Source organism: Solenopsis invicta, chromosome 5 (assembly GCF_016802725.1).
Source record: "Solenopsis invicta isolate M01_SB chromosome 5, UNIL_Sinv_3.0, whole genome shotgun sequence".
Classification (NCBI taxonomy): domain Eukaryota; kingdom Metazoa; phylum Arthropoda; class Insecta; order Hymenoptera; family Formicidae; genus Solenopsis; species Solenopsis invicta.
The window spans coordinates 17,776,114-17,790,903 of record NC_052668.1 but is presented as its reverse complement, the minus strand read 5'-3'; the positions used below and the strand labels follow the sequence as shown (position 1 = coordinate 17,790,903).

The window sequence follows — 14,790 nt, the reverse complement described above, 5'->3', positions numbered from 1 at the left end:
TCGCCGTGTGGCACTCGAGATTTCCCCGATTGCCATTTGAAACGTTTCCAGTTTTCAATATCAAATCGATCTCGGCGGGCGTAATTGCCAATCTCCGTCGTGCAGTTAGCGGAAGACGGGCACACATCCTGCTACGGAAGGCTCGGTTCGCGGGGAAGCCGATCGAAGATGCGTCCGTCGCCGCGTCACCGAGATTCAACAACGGCCCGGGCCCTTCCGGCTCGGTGACGTTTGACAGCTCGTTAGCTCGTTTCCCTGACGAGGGAAATCGCGGTCACAGCTGTCCGTTGTTCTCGTCGGACTTCGGCAGACGCGCGATTTTCTACGCGCACATTTCGGGAGTTGCTTTTTCTCTCTCTCTTTTTCTCTCTTCTCTCTCTCTCTCTCTCTCTCTCGTGTTTCTCCTTTCTCTTCTCTTCTTCTGTGCCCATCTGACGGTACAGAAACGAGTCTCTTTCCTTTGTGACCAAGATATTCTGGCGGATTGCCAGGATTAATTATGGTTCTCGAATAACCCGCTAGCGGACTATTATATTCAGTTCTAGCTCAGCTTTCAATTTGCAACTTCGCGTATCGACATTCTCAGGAGAATCTTTTTCCACGCTTTTACATTCGTGATATCTCAAGTAACATTAGTGTGAATGAATTAACTTGTGGCGGAATTCATCGTAGAAGAAAGAAAATTTAATTGAAAGGATATCGATTCAATGTCAGAATTATTAAATTGAAATTAAGAGCTGACTGATTCTCTTTAATTGAACTGTCGTCGTCTATGGGCGCTTATTTATAAAAGTCTTTTCCATCTTCATTTTTTTATAAATAATATATATTTATATTTATAATATTTAAGAAAAAATTGTTCATAGAGTTTTGGACAAGGGGCTTTTACAGATCGTAACAATTCTGTTACCGTATTATATTTTCGTGCATTGTCGATTGTTTTATGAAATGAAAATCGATCCTTTTCTCTTGCTAATAAAATTTGCAACCGCGGTCAAAGAAAATCCAACCGTAAATTTTCAACAATAAAATTTTGTTACGATACATATTCGATACGGGATATATATTTTTTTTAGGGATTCGCATTCAAATCAACTTGGGCGCGCGCAATAACATTTACAGGGGCGTTTTATTTAATGTATGACGTTATAAAAACATATGGAAATATTTGAAAAACATCGTATTCGTCGTATGCGCATTATAGCTAAACCATGACGGACAACCGCGATGCATTTACAACTCATCCATAATCGAATCCCACGTACAGGCGCAAACGAATAATTATGTACATGTTTAACGGAATCGGATATGCTTTATATGTAACCCGTATTACGGCAATATGTTAATATCGCGGGCATTCTTTTCGGCACGAATGTGCACGCGTTAATAAAATTGACCGCGACTTGACGCACGTTGATTCTTCCGGTCGTGACGATTATTATCATTTTTCTCCGAAAAGGTTGGTGGAATCGACCGATATAAATCTCAAAAGCGCGCGAGATAAACGACAACGCATAGTGAGTGCATGGCAGCAAAGAGAACAGACATCGGTATTCCGATAGTCGTTCGAAAGAGAAGGCAGGTGTTCATCGGAGGCAGCTGCAATCACGACCACCATCTGCTGCGGTAATGCACGCCCGTTCGGAGTCTTGAAGCGAGGCAAGAGGCCCCGAGAGCCCGCCAATTAGGCCCAGCCGAAACACGTGCCCGGTTCGGATGAACCGATTCCGAGGAGAGACGTGATTCTCCTTGAAAACCGTCGATGCTATCCCTCCCTCTCCTCTCTCTCTCTCTTTGCTGCGTTTTTTCTTTCCTCTCTCTCTTCTTTTTTCCTCTCCCTTCTAATTTTTTCTTGCTATTCTTGCTTGGCTGCGCGCACGCCCGCCACACCTTCGCGTCATCTTTCAACAACAACTTGTTGAGCAACAGTTGGTCGGCACGAGACAAGGAATATGCGCGGGCACCGATTAAAATAAGAACAAAAGAGAATAAAGCCTTGGCTCGCGAATAGCCCCTGCACTGCGCGAAGTCGCTATTATCGGGAAGAGATTTACCGTCTACGTTGGAAATTACTCGCGAGTTGTTAACCTTGTTGCAAATTTTTACAGTTTTGGAACGTTGGAAAATTTATAAGATTTTTATTTTGCGACTGCTTATATAATAATATGACATAACTTCATATATATATTTCTAAAAATTGATATTTATTTTTATATAGGTATGAACAGTTTTATACAATTTACACAATTCGTATAAATTATTTTTTCTTAAATAAACTGACTTTTATAAACAAATACTATTTTTCAAATATTAAGTTAATATTTGAAATGATATTTATATTGTAACGATAGAAACTAAAAATAAAATTTAATGTTACGAGATGCTACAAGTGACATCTTGTGACGAATGTACAAGTTTCTAGTAGAAAGTATTGAAAAAGAAAATTCGATAAAAATAAAAAATCCTGATATAATTTTTTATAAATCTTTATTTTTATTTTAGAGATAAACGTTGCTATCTCCAAAATATCACTAAAATAAATAGGCAAATGTACAATTATTTCATTAATAAATGTGTTAAGATTTTAAAACTTTATTTTTATCTTAAAAAAAATTAGTAAAAAATATAAATGCGTATATATAATTTACGTAATTAATCATTTATAGTAAATACATATTTAGAGTTTTATTATTTATTTTTCTTAACTAAGAGAAGAAGGAATCAGGATAAAATACCGACTAAATATTTTTTCAATATTTTAATGAAAAATTTTGAGTATACATTACCCATTATTTATCTTAATTGATATGCATACACAAAAAATATATCTTGTAAAAATACAATAGTGTATTTTTTTCTAGACACACATCAGTAAGTTGGTGCTGCCGCCTATACCGCTATTACAGAACTTATATACCCCAGTAATACCACAGTAATTTAATATTGAACGATGAATATAAAACATCGAAGGAAAAAAATTATCAATTAGACAGAAAATGTTTTACATGAACTTTCGAACTATTATTTGTTTAATAATAAAGGAATACAATTTCATATGATTTCTTAAAATATAAGACAGAACTTAACTATCAAAAATCACAAGTAGATATACTAAATCTCGGATATAATGAAAACTAAATTTAAAATGTACGAACAAAATTTTATTAGTAGCGCCCAGATCTGCCGTCCCTGCCCCCCTTCTCGTCTCGTCCCTTGCGTCGATCTTTAGATCTAGATCTTCTATCTCGAGATCGGGATCTCTTCCTGCGGTCGCGACCTCGCGATCTCGAGCGTGATCTTGATCGACCCTTGCCCTTCTTTCGGCTGTACAAGTAGCGGCGCAGCTCCCGGGAGATGGGCTTCAAGTGCATGAAGTTACAGAATCCGGAACGCGTGCACTCGCTAAACGCACACACAATTTCACGTATACATTTTCGTGCCTGTTTATTACGCTTTGTAAATTGTGTTTTAGCTCACAGATAATTTACCCCATTTCATATTGACGACAGCAGGCCTCGCGAAAATCGGTGACGGGCGAGAGCTCGGCGTAAACCGGTCTGCCGCCGAACCAACGATTGTTCAAGTCGTTCACCGCTCTCTCAGCATCCTCCTCTCTGCGAAATTTTATATAAACATTTCCAACCAAGTGATCGCCGAGATTGTCACACACGTTCATCTCCTCGATTTCCCCGTACTTGTCCTCGCATTCGATGAAAACATCCTCGAAAAAATTATCGTAATGTTCTTGCATCTCTTCGTCAGACACGTTTGCGACCACTATTGTAAAATACATTCCGAGCTATATAATGTACATATTGTATATTACATAATATTCTTATTAAGACTTGATACAATACTCACAGTGAGATCCATCTGCGCTTTTCGCAGAATTCTGAGGGTTTACATACAGATTCTGCAGTAGGCACGTCTGAAGAACACAGACTTGCGTAAACAATATATACGTTGCGTAATAATGAAATTCATTTTATTACTTTCTTGGACCAATTTAAACCCTATTTAATACATGTACAAAAGACAAAAATACTGTTCCAAATTTCAAGGCATCACTTGTCAAATACATATTTTAAAAGAATGTTTAAATATCACGGTCGTGACGGAATAATGTAGCCAGTCACACGAAAAAGCTTTGCAATTTTAATAATACAGTGCACCGTATGTAAATGGAGTTACAATTATAGATTATATGCAAATTATTTCAAACATAAAAGATAAGCAAATGTATCTTACCTGACTAAAGGTCGGTTTATTATGAATTCGCGAGCATCGATCTCCATGTCGACAGGCGCCTATCTTGAAATAAAATGAACAATTGACTCTGAAAACATAGGTAAATTTATAGTTTATATCATAACCATAACCTCTATTTCGTGCAAAGCAACGACATGGAATCACGATTTGACGCTTACTTGTCCTTCTCAGTCCCGAAAATCGATGCCAGATATTCGGCCATAATCCGAAAATCAGCTGATTCGAGCGTGTCACAATTGTATCACAGTCAAATAACTAGATCTATATGCTTCAAAAAGATCCGACAATGTTACGAGTATGTATGTACGATGTACGACTGCGACCATGAATACATCGAGAGAACTGCCTTATCGACAGGACATTAATCAATCGCAACGAATTGTAATTATCCTACATAATTTTTTGTAATATTAATATTATTTTATTAATAGGGTTGGATAACAATTAGTTAAAAAGTTAAAAGTTAAATAATAAAATTAAAAAATTAATAATTGTTAACTTAGTTAATTTTATATGTATAACTTCACTTTTAACTTTAATTTTTTTTTAAATTATTTTTGAAACAAATAAACTTTGATTTATTAACTTTATTAATTTCTAAGTTAAAAATGTATTTATATAAAAAAAAAGTTATAAAAGAAAGACTGTATTCTTAAATAAAAAATATTTTTAAACAAAATTCTTTGTTATTTTACATAAACTTAATTTACAAATAAAATATTAAATTTGTTTGAGGATATGTTGTAATTGTTTTGAGTAATCTAACTTATGAATTTTTAATTTAATCTAAGGAATAATGCTTTTCAAAATTAATCTTTAATTTAATTTAATCTTGATTTTTTAATCTTAATTTGATCTAATCTTAGTTTTTAATTAGTCAATTTTTTTCATGTAACTTTTAACGTAATTAAATTAATTTTATAAGTTATTAATTTAACTTAATTTAATTAAAAAAATATATTAACTTACCTCACTCTGATTTATTATAACTTTTTTATTACTTTAAATAATATAATGAGATAATATTAGATAGAAGATTATTATTAAGATTAAGAAAATATTTGAATTTTTTGAATATTATTTTAACAAAGTACACTTCAACATGCAAGATTAGAAGATTAAACAACTTTTACAAATATAATTTTTACAATGTTTTATAATATCTATTAGTTACACAATTAATAGACATATAATTCCTAGACTTGTAAATTATATAATTTATGTAAACTCGCGCAATAATAATTATACAATTTATAATTTCTATCACTAGATTTTTTACAAAATTTTATCACTATTGTCCATAATTATTACGAATGTTTTGGACTTGCCGGTATCACACCGCTGTCTTCCATTTGTTCTTTCAGACGGAATTTCTGAATTTTTCCGGTCGTGGTCTTTGGATATTCATCTACGAACTTTACGTAACGCGGTATTTTAAAATGCGCTATTTTGCCTTTACAATAGTCCGTTAGCTCGTTCTTCGTCATTGTAGCATTCTCGCGAAGTTGAATACATGCACAAACTTCTTCTCCGTAGACCTCATCATATGCCCCTATAACTTGCGCCTGTGCTATTTTGGGATGAGTCATCAGGAAATCTTCAATTTCCTACAAAACGCATGAAAACGCAAATTGAGTGAAATCTTTGATTGAATGAAATTTTCAAAAAATTTTTGTGTATGAATTTTCTGTTTCGAAAAGTAAGACTCAGAATCAAGATTGTACGTCTACATTATTTGAAATAATAAGGGAGAGTGGGATAAAGATAACACTGGTAAGTTGTAACATCTATAAAAAATGTTATGAACACGATATGAAAGCGCGTAAAAAGAAAAGATAAAAGTTTGTTGTGCTGGTCATAACAAATTTTTCTCTTTTACACTTTTATCTTGTTCACATTCTTTTTTATATAAATGTTACAACTTACCCTGTTTCTTTTAACCCAGTCTTCCTTTATAATCATATCAGGTAAAGGAAGCAAGTAGCAGTGAGTTAAATAATTTTTTAAAAAATTTAGTACGAAAGATACTACCATTTTTTAAAGAAAACTCATAAAATAGTCATCTAATTTTTTTTTTTTTTTAGTATATCTTTAATCGATTTGTTTTTGTTTTATATATATATTGAAAAATGAAATGCGTTTAGTAGAGTAATGTACATCTTACATCGTTTAAATGATTGTGCTTACCCTAGGGAAAATATTTTCTCCTCCTCTAATAAGCATATCTTTAAGTCTCCCGACTATGGTAGCGTATCCGTTTTCCTCTAAAACAGCCTGATCGCCCGTTTTTAACCAACCGTCCTCCGTCAAGGTCCTCTTTGTGATTTCTTCGTCGTTCCAGTAACACAACATATTACAATACGAGCGAATCCAAAGTTCACCAGATTTTCCAAAAGGAACGGGCAAGTTGTTTTTATCGACGATCTAGTTTATGCAAAAATACGTGTCAAAAGATGCACACATGACAAAGCCATGAAGATCGAAACTAAAGGAAGTTATTTCCAGAATAACGAATTGAAGTATACCATCGCTTCACAATGATTTCCCAAATGTCCCACAGTGCTCTCCGAAAGGTGCCAATCCTCTCCACGCAATGATTGAAATACTACAGCCGTTGTTTCTGTGAGGCCATATATGCTCTGTAATTAGAAGTTTATTTCATTAATACAGAGATTTGTATAAATAGATGAATGTAGAGGATGCAAATATTAAAATTGTCGTCTAAAATTTATGACGCCAATTGATTATCACGATCGTGATAAGTAATCTCTAAAACTGGCGAACTGAAGAACTATAGCTTTGATTGATTTTACCATCATATCGTTGAAGCCGAGCAAGCCTCGAATTCGCTTGAAGAGTTCAGAAGACGCAGGTGCACCACCGGTAATTCCTGCCTGAAGACTGTCCATCGGTAGCTGCAATCGTTGCTGTGCCTCGATTAAGTTCACCTAAGTGGAATCACACATGAATCAAACTTGGCTTATTTCGAATATTAATTTTCTATAAATTTCTGAAAAAATGCGGGCCGACATAGTTGAAGGAAATTAAAAAATAACTTAATGAATAAGTAAAATATGTAGAACAATTTACTTCTTGTTTGTCTTACAGTTTCTAAGAAAAAATGGTTTAAGCACGTAAACAGTGCGCGTCTATGTGCTTATAAAATATTGAATGTGTATAAACGTGGATAGAGTTTCTCATAACAATTAGCTGAAACATCGTCGTCAGTAAGTTCTAACATCAGAAATGCATGAAGATGTTGGGGATTGTTTACTAAAAAAATCGGTTAAAATGATTAACAAAAATAATCAAATCCTCGCAAAATGATCTTGTATGATTAAAACGTTGATATATGTATATAAATCAATTATTACACTATCATTACATGTGTTATTAACGGATAATTATTTTAATCGAATTCTTGAGCAGTGAGATATAACAATCACGTGCACAATGGTACACAGCAGACATTTAAAGGATATAGCATGTCAAAGTAATAAAATATTTTCATTCAAAATAGCCGCATTATTGCAATACGTATAATTATTAAAATTATTTTTTTCTATAATGTACAATTGATAGAAAAAAATTATTATGTATTCTTTACTTGTTCTTGTACACGTGATAAATTATCTTCAATTTTTTATAAATTATCAGAACGTAAGATAAACATCTTACACTTCCACTTACGCAGTAAGATATAAGTGGTTACTTCCTTTTATTCTATTAACTAACAATGATTACTAATTAAATAAAATTTACTTTTTATGATTAGATTGTACTGTAGACAAAATAATAAAAAAAATAAGAGTTGCCAGTGTTAAAAAATGAAGAGAAAATTTAGTTGCTATTAATATATTCTATAATACGGGCATGTCGAAAATAAATTGTTCGTAAAAAAAAATCACTTTGCGGGACTAACAAGGTTTAGCTTAGACGGGATTTATTCATGAATCATACAAGTTTTATCGATTCGGAATTCCGCTCAGTAAGCGTGATTACTTATCGCGCGCTCCTACGGCTTCCGGATGACTTTCGTGGTATTTTAACAATTTAGATAATAACGTCACCTCATCAGAAATGTTTGTCCTAACGTCATATTGAAATACATTAATTGTACAATCTTTATAAGCGCATCGTGAAACGTGTCATTACCGAGCGGAAATTTTTCAAACACAATCTGGCATGCAGCTATTTCGTCCTTGCTCACCCACATAGTTGGCGTTCCGTATGTTATGGCACACTTTTCTTGCGCTATCGCCTTCAAGGTTTTTACTGGATTGAAGGAGCGTTCTTCTATGACCACGGCGTTTCCCTTGTGAAGGATGAGCACTTGACCCATTACCAAACCAAATGCGTGGAATAGCGGCATGTTTAAACATATTTTGTTCTCGATAGTTATCTTCGCCCTTCGCGCAGCCTGCCAACACAGAAATAATGCGATTCTTTCAAAGATATGAAGAGAAAACATAGCAAGTGTAACACTTAACTTAAATCAGGCATGAAACATAAAGAAATTACGTTAGTCAAAATAATCATTTTAAATGGTTATCCTATCTTATGAATTAAGAGAATAGTGTTACTCTCTATTGTCACTTAAATATTACTAATTTCTTAATTCTTTAATTAATCCGATAGGACGAGTTAGAGTGCATTCTAATATCTAACTTTTCTATTTGTACAATTCACCTCTTTGCTGTTGTTTACGAGACTTTTGTGCGAGATGAGCGTAGCTTTGGACCTTCCGGTGGAACCCGACGTGAACTGTATACTGCATCCGTCATTGCACGATATTTTGTCCTGCTCGGCGGCGATCGCATCCACTTCCGCTGTCGTTGCCGAAACTTCAACGTCGGCAAAACGACGCGTACCGCTATAAATTAGACGTGCGAATATCGTTTACATTTCCTCAATGACACGGTGTTTACGAGCGCGAATGGAAAGACCTCGGTGAAGCTATTAACCTAATTGCACCATGATTCTTCCATACGGTTATTAATCAAATCAGTTGATCGGTAAAAGTTGGAGAGCTATAGCGCTACGCTTAAATGGAAACACGCGATCTCACGTTTACCGAGTGCAACGGCAAAACGTAAAGAAAACGCACAATGAAAATGATGGAAGAAATTAAAAAGAGAAACGGTTTTAAAGAAACGAATCTCAACGGGTTAGCCAGGGTTTGTGTGAACATTTTCTTTGACATCGAAACTATTTCGTTTTAAATACCATCACCCTTCTCAGTATTTCGAATCGTTCAATCTTCGTCTCCTTTTCGATCGATACACTATTCTCATGTCATGAAACAGAATGCTTAGAACCTCGGCCATTTACCAAGAAGCATATTCAAATTAATGTGACATTTTAATAATTATCTATTATAATAAAATTTCTATATATAATACGTATATAGTATAATTTTCTATTAATATATGAGGATATATAAAAATATTAATATATGAGGATAAATAAAAATATTATTTTTTAATTAAACATAAATTAAATGTTAAACTTTTTGTTTAATTTTATACTTAATATTTTTTTAAATATAATAAGAATTTATTAAAAGTTCAGAGATTTACTGATAATTTACATAAAAAAGAATGAAAATAGACTAATTTGTAAAATCTAATGGACATCATATATCGTTACGTACAATAGAAACTGACATTTACAAAAATATAGGGGCACGAAACGTTATGATACAATAACCATATGTTCTTAATCCATTTCGTAAAGCCATACAAAAGATATCTGTCAGTCAAATGTGAGGACTCACGCGATATTCACGTGAATGCACGCGTTCTCGTGTGATAACATACTAAAAGTATCCTAAAGCTCACGAAAGATTGGACTTATGAATATAAAATTATGCATATTTAATTATATTTAGATAATATTTATTATGAATTTGTATAGATCTCGGTTTTATAATTGAAATGTTACAAATCATTTTGTACATTATTTGTTTCATAATTGTTATTTTCTTAAATTATGTGAAACACTAAAATCAAAGAATTTTTTAATCTATATAAATATACTTATTGTTTGAACAAAAGAAAATAAAAATAATAATTTAATATTTACCGAAATAAAAACTAAAAAAAATCAATTTTCCGAAGAGCCTTGGCGAAAATTTGAAAGCATTGTTGCAAACACCCAGTGACAATAATATTTTTTATCTACTGACAGTAATATTTCAACACTTAAGAAACTATAATGAACATATGAGTCATTTAAACGTCACTTGCATAATTATTTCATAGTCGTGAATATTTTATAACAATTCCATGTGTTTAAATTTCCATCTCTTAAGTAAATCAGTGAATGTTTTAAAGATCGAATGAAAATCTATTCAAGACTTAAATTTCTTATAAATGTTTAATGAACATACTATTCTTGTTATTACTATTTTCAAGGATAAAGAGAGACATTCTGCACATGCATGTAAAAGCGTAAGTCAATCGAGTCACTTGTTTCCAAGATATTATGGCGACCGTTTTAGGAAACTTTGTTAACTATTATTATTTATAATAATAATTAATTAATATTATGTATAATATAAGAAAATAATTAATAATTATAACTATAATAATTATAACGGAAATTGTTTGAATATTTGTTTTTTTGTTTAACAAAAAGTAAAAGAAATTATATACAAGTATCTTTAGGCACAGCAATTTCTACCTGAAAATCGATCTGGATTTAAACTTCTATGACTTTGTTATTATGCTGTTTCTACTGTTTACTTCTTCATGCACTGTTTCATTGAAACTGGCAAGATAAGAGTTAACGAAAGAAACAAGATAAAACTAATTGTACGACGAGTGATTACCCAATTTTTAACTTTCTTTTTTTAAGTACCGATTAACGTATTTTAATACTTAAGAAACTATAATGAACATTTGAGTTATTAAACGCCACTTACTTCATAGTCGTGAATATTTTAAAACATATTTTTAAAATAGATTTATTTTTTATTTAATATAAGTAATATTTACTTGAATTTCTGTGTGTACATATAGAAAAATATGTATGACTAAATATTACTTATTTCAAATATTTCATAAATTTATCCGCAAACCTATCACAAGGTAATCATAAGCATCAAATTTATTCAAAATGCATTCTGAATTTAATACTTCTCAATCAAGAATATTAAATTAAAATAAAAATTCAATTTGCTTATTATTTTGACTTTCTTTCGATACAATTTTATAATATTCTTCGAAAGAGAATACATTTTTAAATGTATGATTATGAGTTTTTGGTAATTTGTGATGAGTATATTTTAAAATAAGTATTAAAAAAATATTCTTTGTAAAGATAACCGTTACTTATGCTGCGTATAATGCCGAGTGTATCTTATATCTCTACTTTATACGTTTATCTCGTATATGACCTCTGCTTCTTCAAATTTGTTTCAAATCAGTCTATTGTTAAATCAAGAATATTATGAGTTTGTCTTAAATTTTCAGTGTCTAACAACACCAAGATTATTTTATTCAAGATTTAAGATTTTTTCTATTTAAGAAAAAAATATTATTCTGTAAATAATAATTATGTCTCTATATTAATTTTATTTCATGATACATAGAAAAACAGTGGTAATTGAATCCAGAAATCTTTTCCGTGAGTATGAGTATTTACTCACATTTGTGATACTTTAATATGATAACATTGAAGTCTCTTACGTCACATGATCAGGTGAATAAATGATAATATGTTCCAAAGTAGGGCACACTTCCTTGGCGGCGAGCAACATCTTTGGATAATTTTGCGTTTTGAATTTGTCGGGCGAGATAATCGCCTTTACGCCAACTTTTTGCAAACAGTACACTAATTCGTTCTGCTGATAAGCGGGATTAATCGCGACGACGATTAATCCCAACCTTGCTGCACTAAAAAAAGTTATAAACCATTCTACATCATTCGGACCCCAGAGGCCCAGTCGATCACCCTTTTTTAAGCCTAGCTTTTTGAGACCCGCGGCCAACGAGTCGACCCGTCGAAGAAGCTGAGTGAATGTCAAACGAATATTTTGAGGAATTGAAACAAGAGAAGTCCGTTCAGGCCACATCGTAACTGCCTCATCTAATAACTGTCCGATGGTTTTGTCTGTTATAGGAGATTCGCCGGGATTGTACATGTGAGCGGCTTTGATTGCATGAGAAAAATTGACCCTTGCTTGGATATTCGATCTTTGAATCTGACGTTTTTCTGCAACAATTTTTTAATTACAATAAAAATTTAAAAGCACAGACGTCGAATTCCGCAGATCAAGTTGTGTATTTTTATCTTTGAAATTAATTTGATAAAGTTTTAAATTTTTTTATCAACAAAATTCTCATATTAAAACATTGTTAAAATAATACTAACAGCGAGATCTCAACATAGGCGAAAAATATTTAATCGTTATCTATTCAAATTTTTGCAAAGTATTACTTTTTTTGCAATGATATGTGAATAATAGAAGAAAGAAAAGAAATGTTGTTTGTCGGTCGTAGTGCTTAATAATTTCTATCCATCCAACTCTCTCTTTGTTTCAAATCTGACATACAATTTAGAAAACTAAAAAATTTACAAATTGATGTAAAAATATTATCAAGCACCAAGATCCACTTTGACCAAAAAATATAATATTTCTTCTTTTTATACTTTTTTGCAATTTTATGTACTCAAATTATGCCTTAATTTCGACATTATTGAAAAGTATAATTATTGCTAATATACATAGATAAAAAGGGAGCTTAGCTGTGGAAACTATCTATAGATTCAACGTCCTTCAGTATAATTTCAATGTTGAATATTGTATAATTTATACTTGTTATAATAAATTAAACTTATACTATATTAGGTCTCGAAGTTACATTAAATTTATTTGACATTATAACTTTCCTTTACATACCTTTATGATTAGAACGCAGCATGGAGAAACATCGTGAGTGGTTTAAATGAAATTTCAAAATTTTGGACGCAGCACATCGCGAAACCGAATTAAATGAAGAAAGCATTTTTCTAAAGAAAAACAGTTTTAATCAGACTTGTGTCGCGTAAGAAGGCAGAACGCTCACTAAACTTTACATGAAAATAATCTACTCTGGTGAGAGTAAAACCCTTATCTCATATTCGCCACAACATTATCTGTTTCTTAAACTCTCTTCATCTCTTGAACAGTAGTAAAATTGTATATATTGCTTAATCTTAAATAGTAATATATGTAAAAACCACATTTTTTCCATAACGTTAAGCGCATTCAAAATATTTAAAAATATTTACAAATGACATCAATTTTATAATGTTTAAAGGTCTTCTTTTAATTTAAGAAACATTTAGTTGGACATTTGTATAAAGAATCTTTCTCTTTGAAAAATACATCACAAAATTTTTTTACTCACTACAAATGCAATATAAAATTCTCTGACTCATCACGTCTATTGTAACTAAACAACTATTTAATTTAATACATACAAATAGAGAAAACATAAGAAATATGATTTATATATTCGAAAAAAATTAAATTGCGAGACCACATGTTTACAATGTTTGTTTTGAAATTATGTAACCATTGAAGAAAGAATTATGGATATATAATATTAAATATCTCTTGTAATCAAAGGAAGTAATATTTTATAATTAAGACGACTTCTTATTTATTTTCATGAATAAAACAATACTATACGTGAAAAAAAGTTTGAATTACGAATTTTTAAACTTTTTATATTGCATCTATTTATATCAATAACCGTAATATTTTATGTTAATAAAAAATTAAAATACTTTTTGCATTGACTATTCATACACAACGGAAAAAAAACAAATCATCCAAGATTGTACTGGTATCAGTAAAGCTATATATCATAAAGATTGGAAATTTTTAACTTTAACTTTTAGTAGCACGTATGAAATAAGTTAATATGATTCAATATCGATAATCTTTTTAATATCAACACAATATCACAATAAAACATCCTTCTTATTAATCTTATCCGTTTCTTTTTCTGTTAATCTTATCAAGTAATTCTTCCTATCACACACGTACATTCACAAACGGATATGCACTGATGTACTTGTGGAATAAATTACGTAACACTGCCTGTGATTTAATGCGTTCAGCGCAGAATATATCGCGAATAGAAATAACTAAATAGAGGCGGACCACTGCAATGCGGGGAACGCTTTCATTTAACTGATGTGATTGTCAACGCGTGTACGTTCAGTAAGACTCGTTCAATGCACTGATAGTGCAATAAAGCGAATGTGAATGCAGATAAACATGATGCTTTTAATTCAGACTCATATCAGCAACTCAGCTTATTGATATCTCGTTAAGTGGTTCTAACTAGTTTTCAGTCCGCAACAAATGCCACGTCATTTGTATGAGTAGAGAACACACTGTACACATTGTGAGCGATGTTGCTCTTGCTTTTATCACCTTGGAATGGTTATTCAAAGAGTGTTACGTCAAGAAATAGTTTGCAATTTAAATAGCATTACTAAACAAAAAAACGATTGGCTATGCTA

At 31.8% G+C, this 14,790-nt stretch overlaps 3 protein-coding genes across 5 annotated transcripts in view; 1 reads left to right on the top strand and 2 right to left on the bottom strand.

Annotated features, from left to right (window-relative positions):
* The window catches only part of LOC105205763, a 44,671-nt gene extending 31,552 nt beyond the window's left edge, over positions 1-13,119 (top strand). For both annotated transcript variants that reach the window (XM_011175265.3, XM_011175266.3), the window contains exon 3: positions 12,394-13,119. In XM_011175265.3, the coding sequence (XP_011173567.2) occupies positions 12,394-12,419 (26 nt within the window). In that variant the 3' untranslated portion in view covers positions 12,420-13,119. The remainder of the gene's footprint in view (positions 1-12,393) is intronic.
* LOC105205762 (splicing factor U2af 38 kDa subunit) lies at positions 2,763-4,622 on the bottom strand. Its single transcript, XM_011175264.3, has 5 exons — positions 4,428-4,622; positions 4,249-4,336; positions 3,862-3,928; positions 3,489-3,777; positions 2,763-3,402 (listed from the first exon to the last, which is right to left on the bottom strand). The coding sequence occupies exons 1-5, from the start codon at positions 4,469-4,471 to the stop codon at positions 3,165-3,167; spliced, it is 726 nt and encodes a 241-aa protein (XP_011173566.1). The 5' UTR covers positions 4,472-4,622; the 3' UTR covers positions 2,763-3,164.
* Positions 5,406-14,658, bottom strand: LOC105205760 (medium-chain acyl-CoA ligase ACSF2, mitochondrial). Of its 2 annotated transcripts, none has more exons than XM_026131929.2 (9): positions 14,047-14,658; positions 13,175-13,284; positions 11,961-12,486; positions 8,959-9,142; positions 8,480-8,689; positions 7,083-7,217; positions 6,795-6,908; positions 6,457-6,693; positions 5,406-5,876 (listed from the first exon to the last, which is right to left on the bottom strand). In XM_026131929.2, the coding sequence occupies exons 1-9, from the start codon at positions 14,064-14,066 to the stop codon at positions 5,577-5,579; spliced, it is 1,836 nt and encodes a 611-aa protein (XP_025987714.1). In that variant the 5' UTR covers positions 14,067-14,658; the 3' UTR covers positions 5,406-5,576. The 2 variants fall into 2 exon arrangements, with proteins under 2 accessions (XP_025987714.1, XP_011173564.1); XM_011175262.3 differs by having other exon boundaries at positions 14,309-14,590.
* Positions 14,659-14,790: the final 132 nt, after the last annotated feature.

Bases quoted from the DNA above. Each gene is read 5' to 3' on its own strand.
- LOC105205760 (XM_026131929.2), bottom strand. From the start codon at position 14,066: ATGAATAGTCAATGCAAAAA. The intron at 9,143-11,960 runs GTAAGAGACTTC...TCTAATTTATAG, and splicing joins TATTCACCTGATCATGTGAC to CGGTACGCGTCGTTTTGCCG. The intron at 6,909-7,082 runs GTAAAATCAATC...TTCTAATTACAG, and splicing joins TCGGCTTCAACGATATGATG to AGCATATATGGCCTCACAGA.
- LOC105205762 (XM_011175264.3), bottom strand. From the start codon at position 4,471: ATGGCCGAATATCTGGCATCGATTTTCGGGACTGAGAAGGACAA. The intron at 3,778-3,861 runs GTGAGTATTGTA...ATTTTACAATAG, and splicing joins AAGCGCAGATGGATCTCACT to TGGTCGCAAACGTGTCTGAC. The intron at 3,403-3,488 runs GTAAATTATCTG...GTGTGCGTTTAG, and splicing joins TGTCGTCAATATGAAATGGG to CGAGTGCACGCGTTCCGGAT.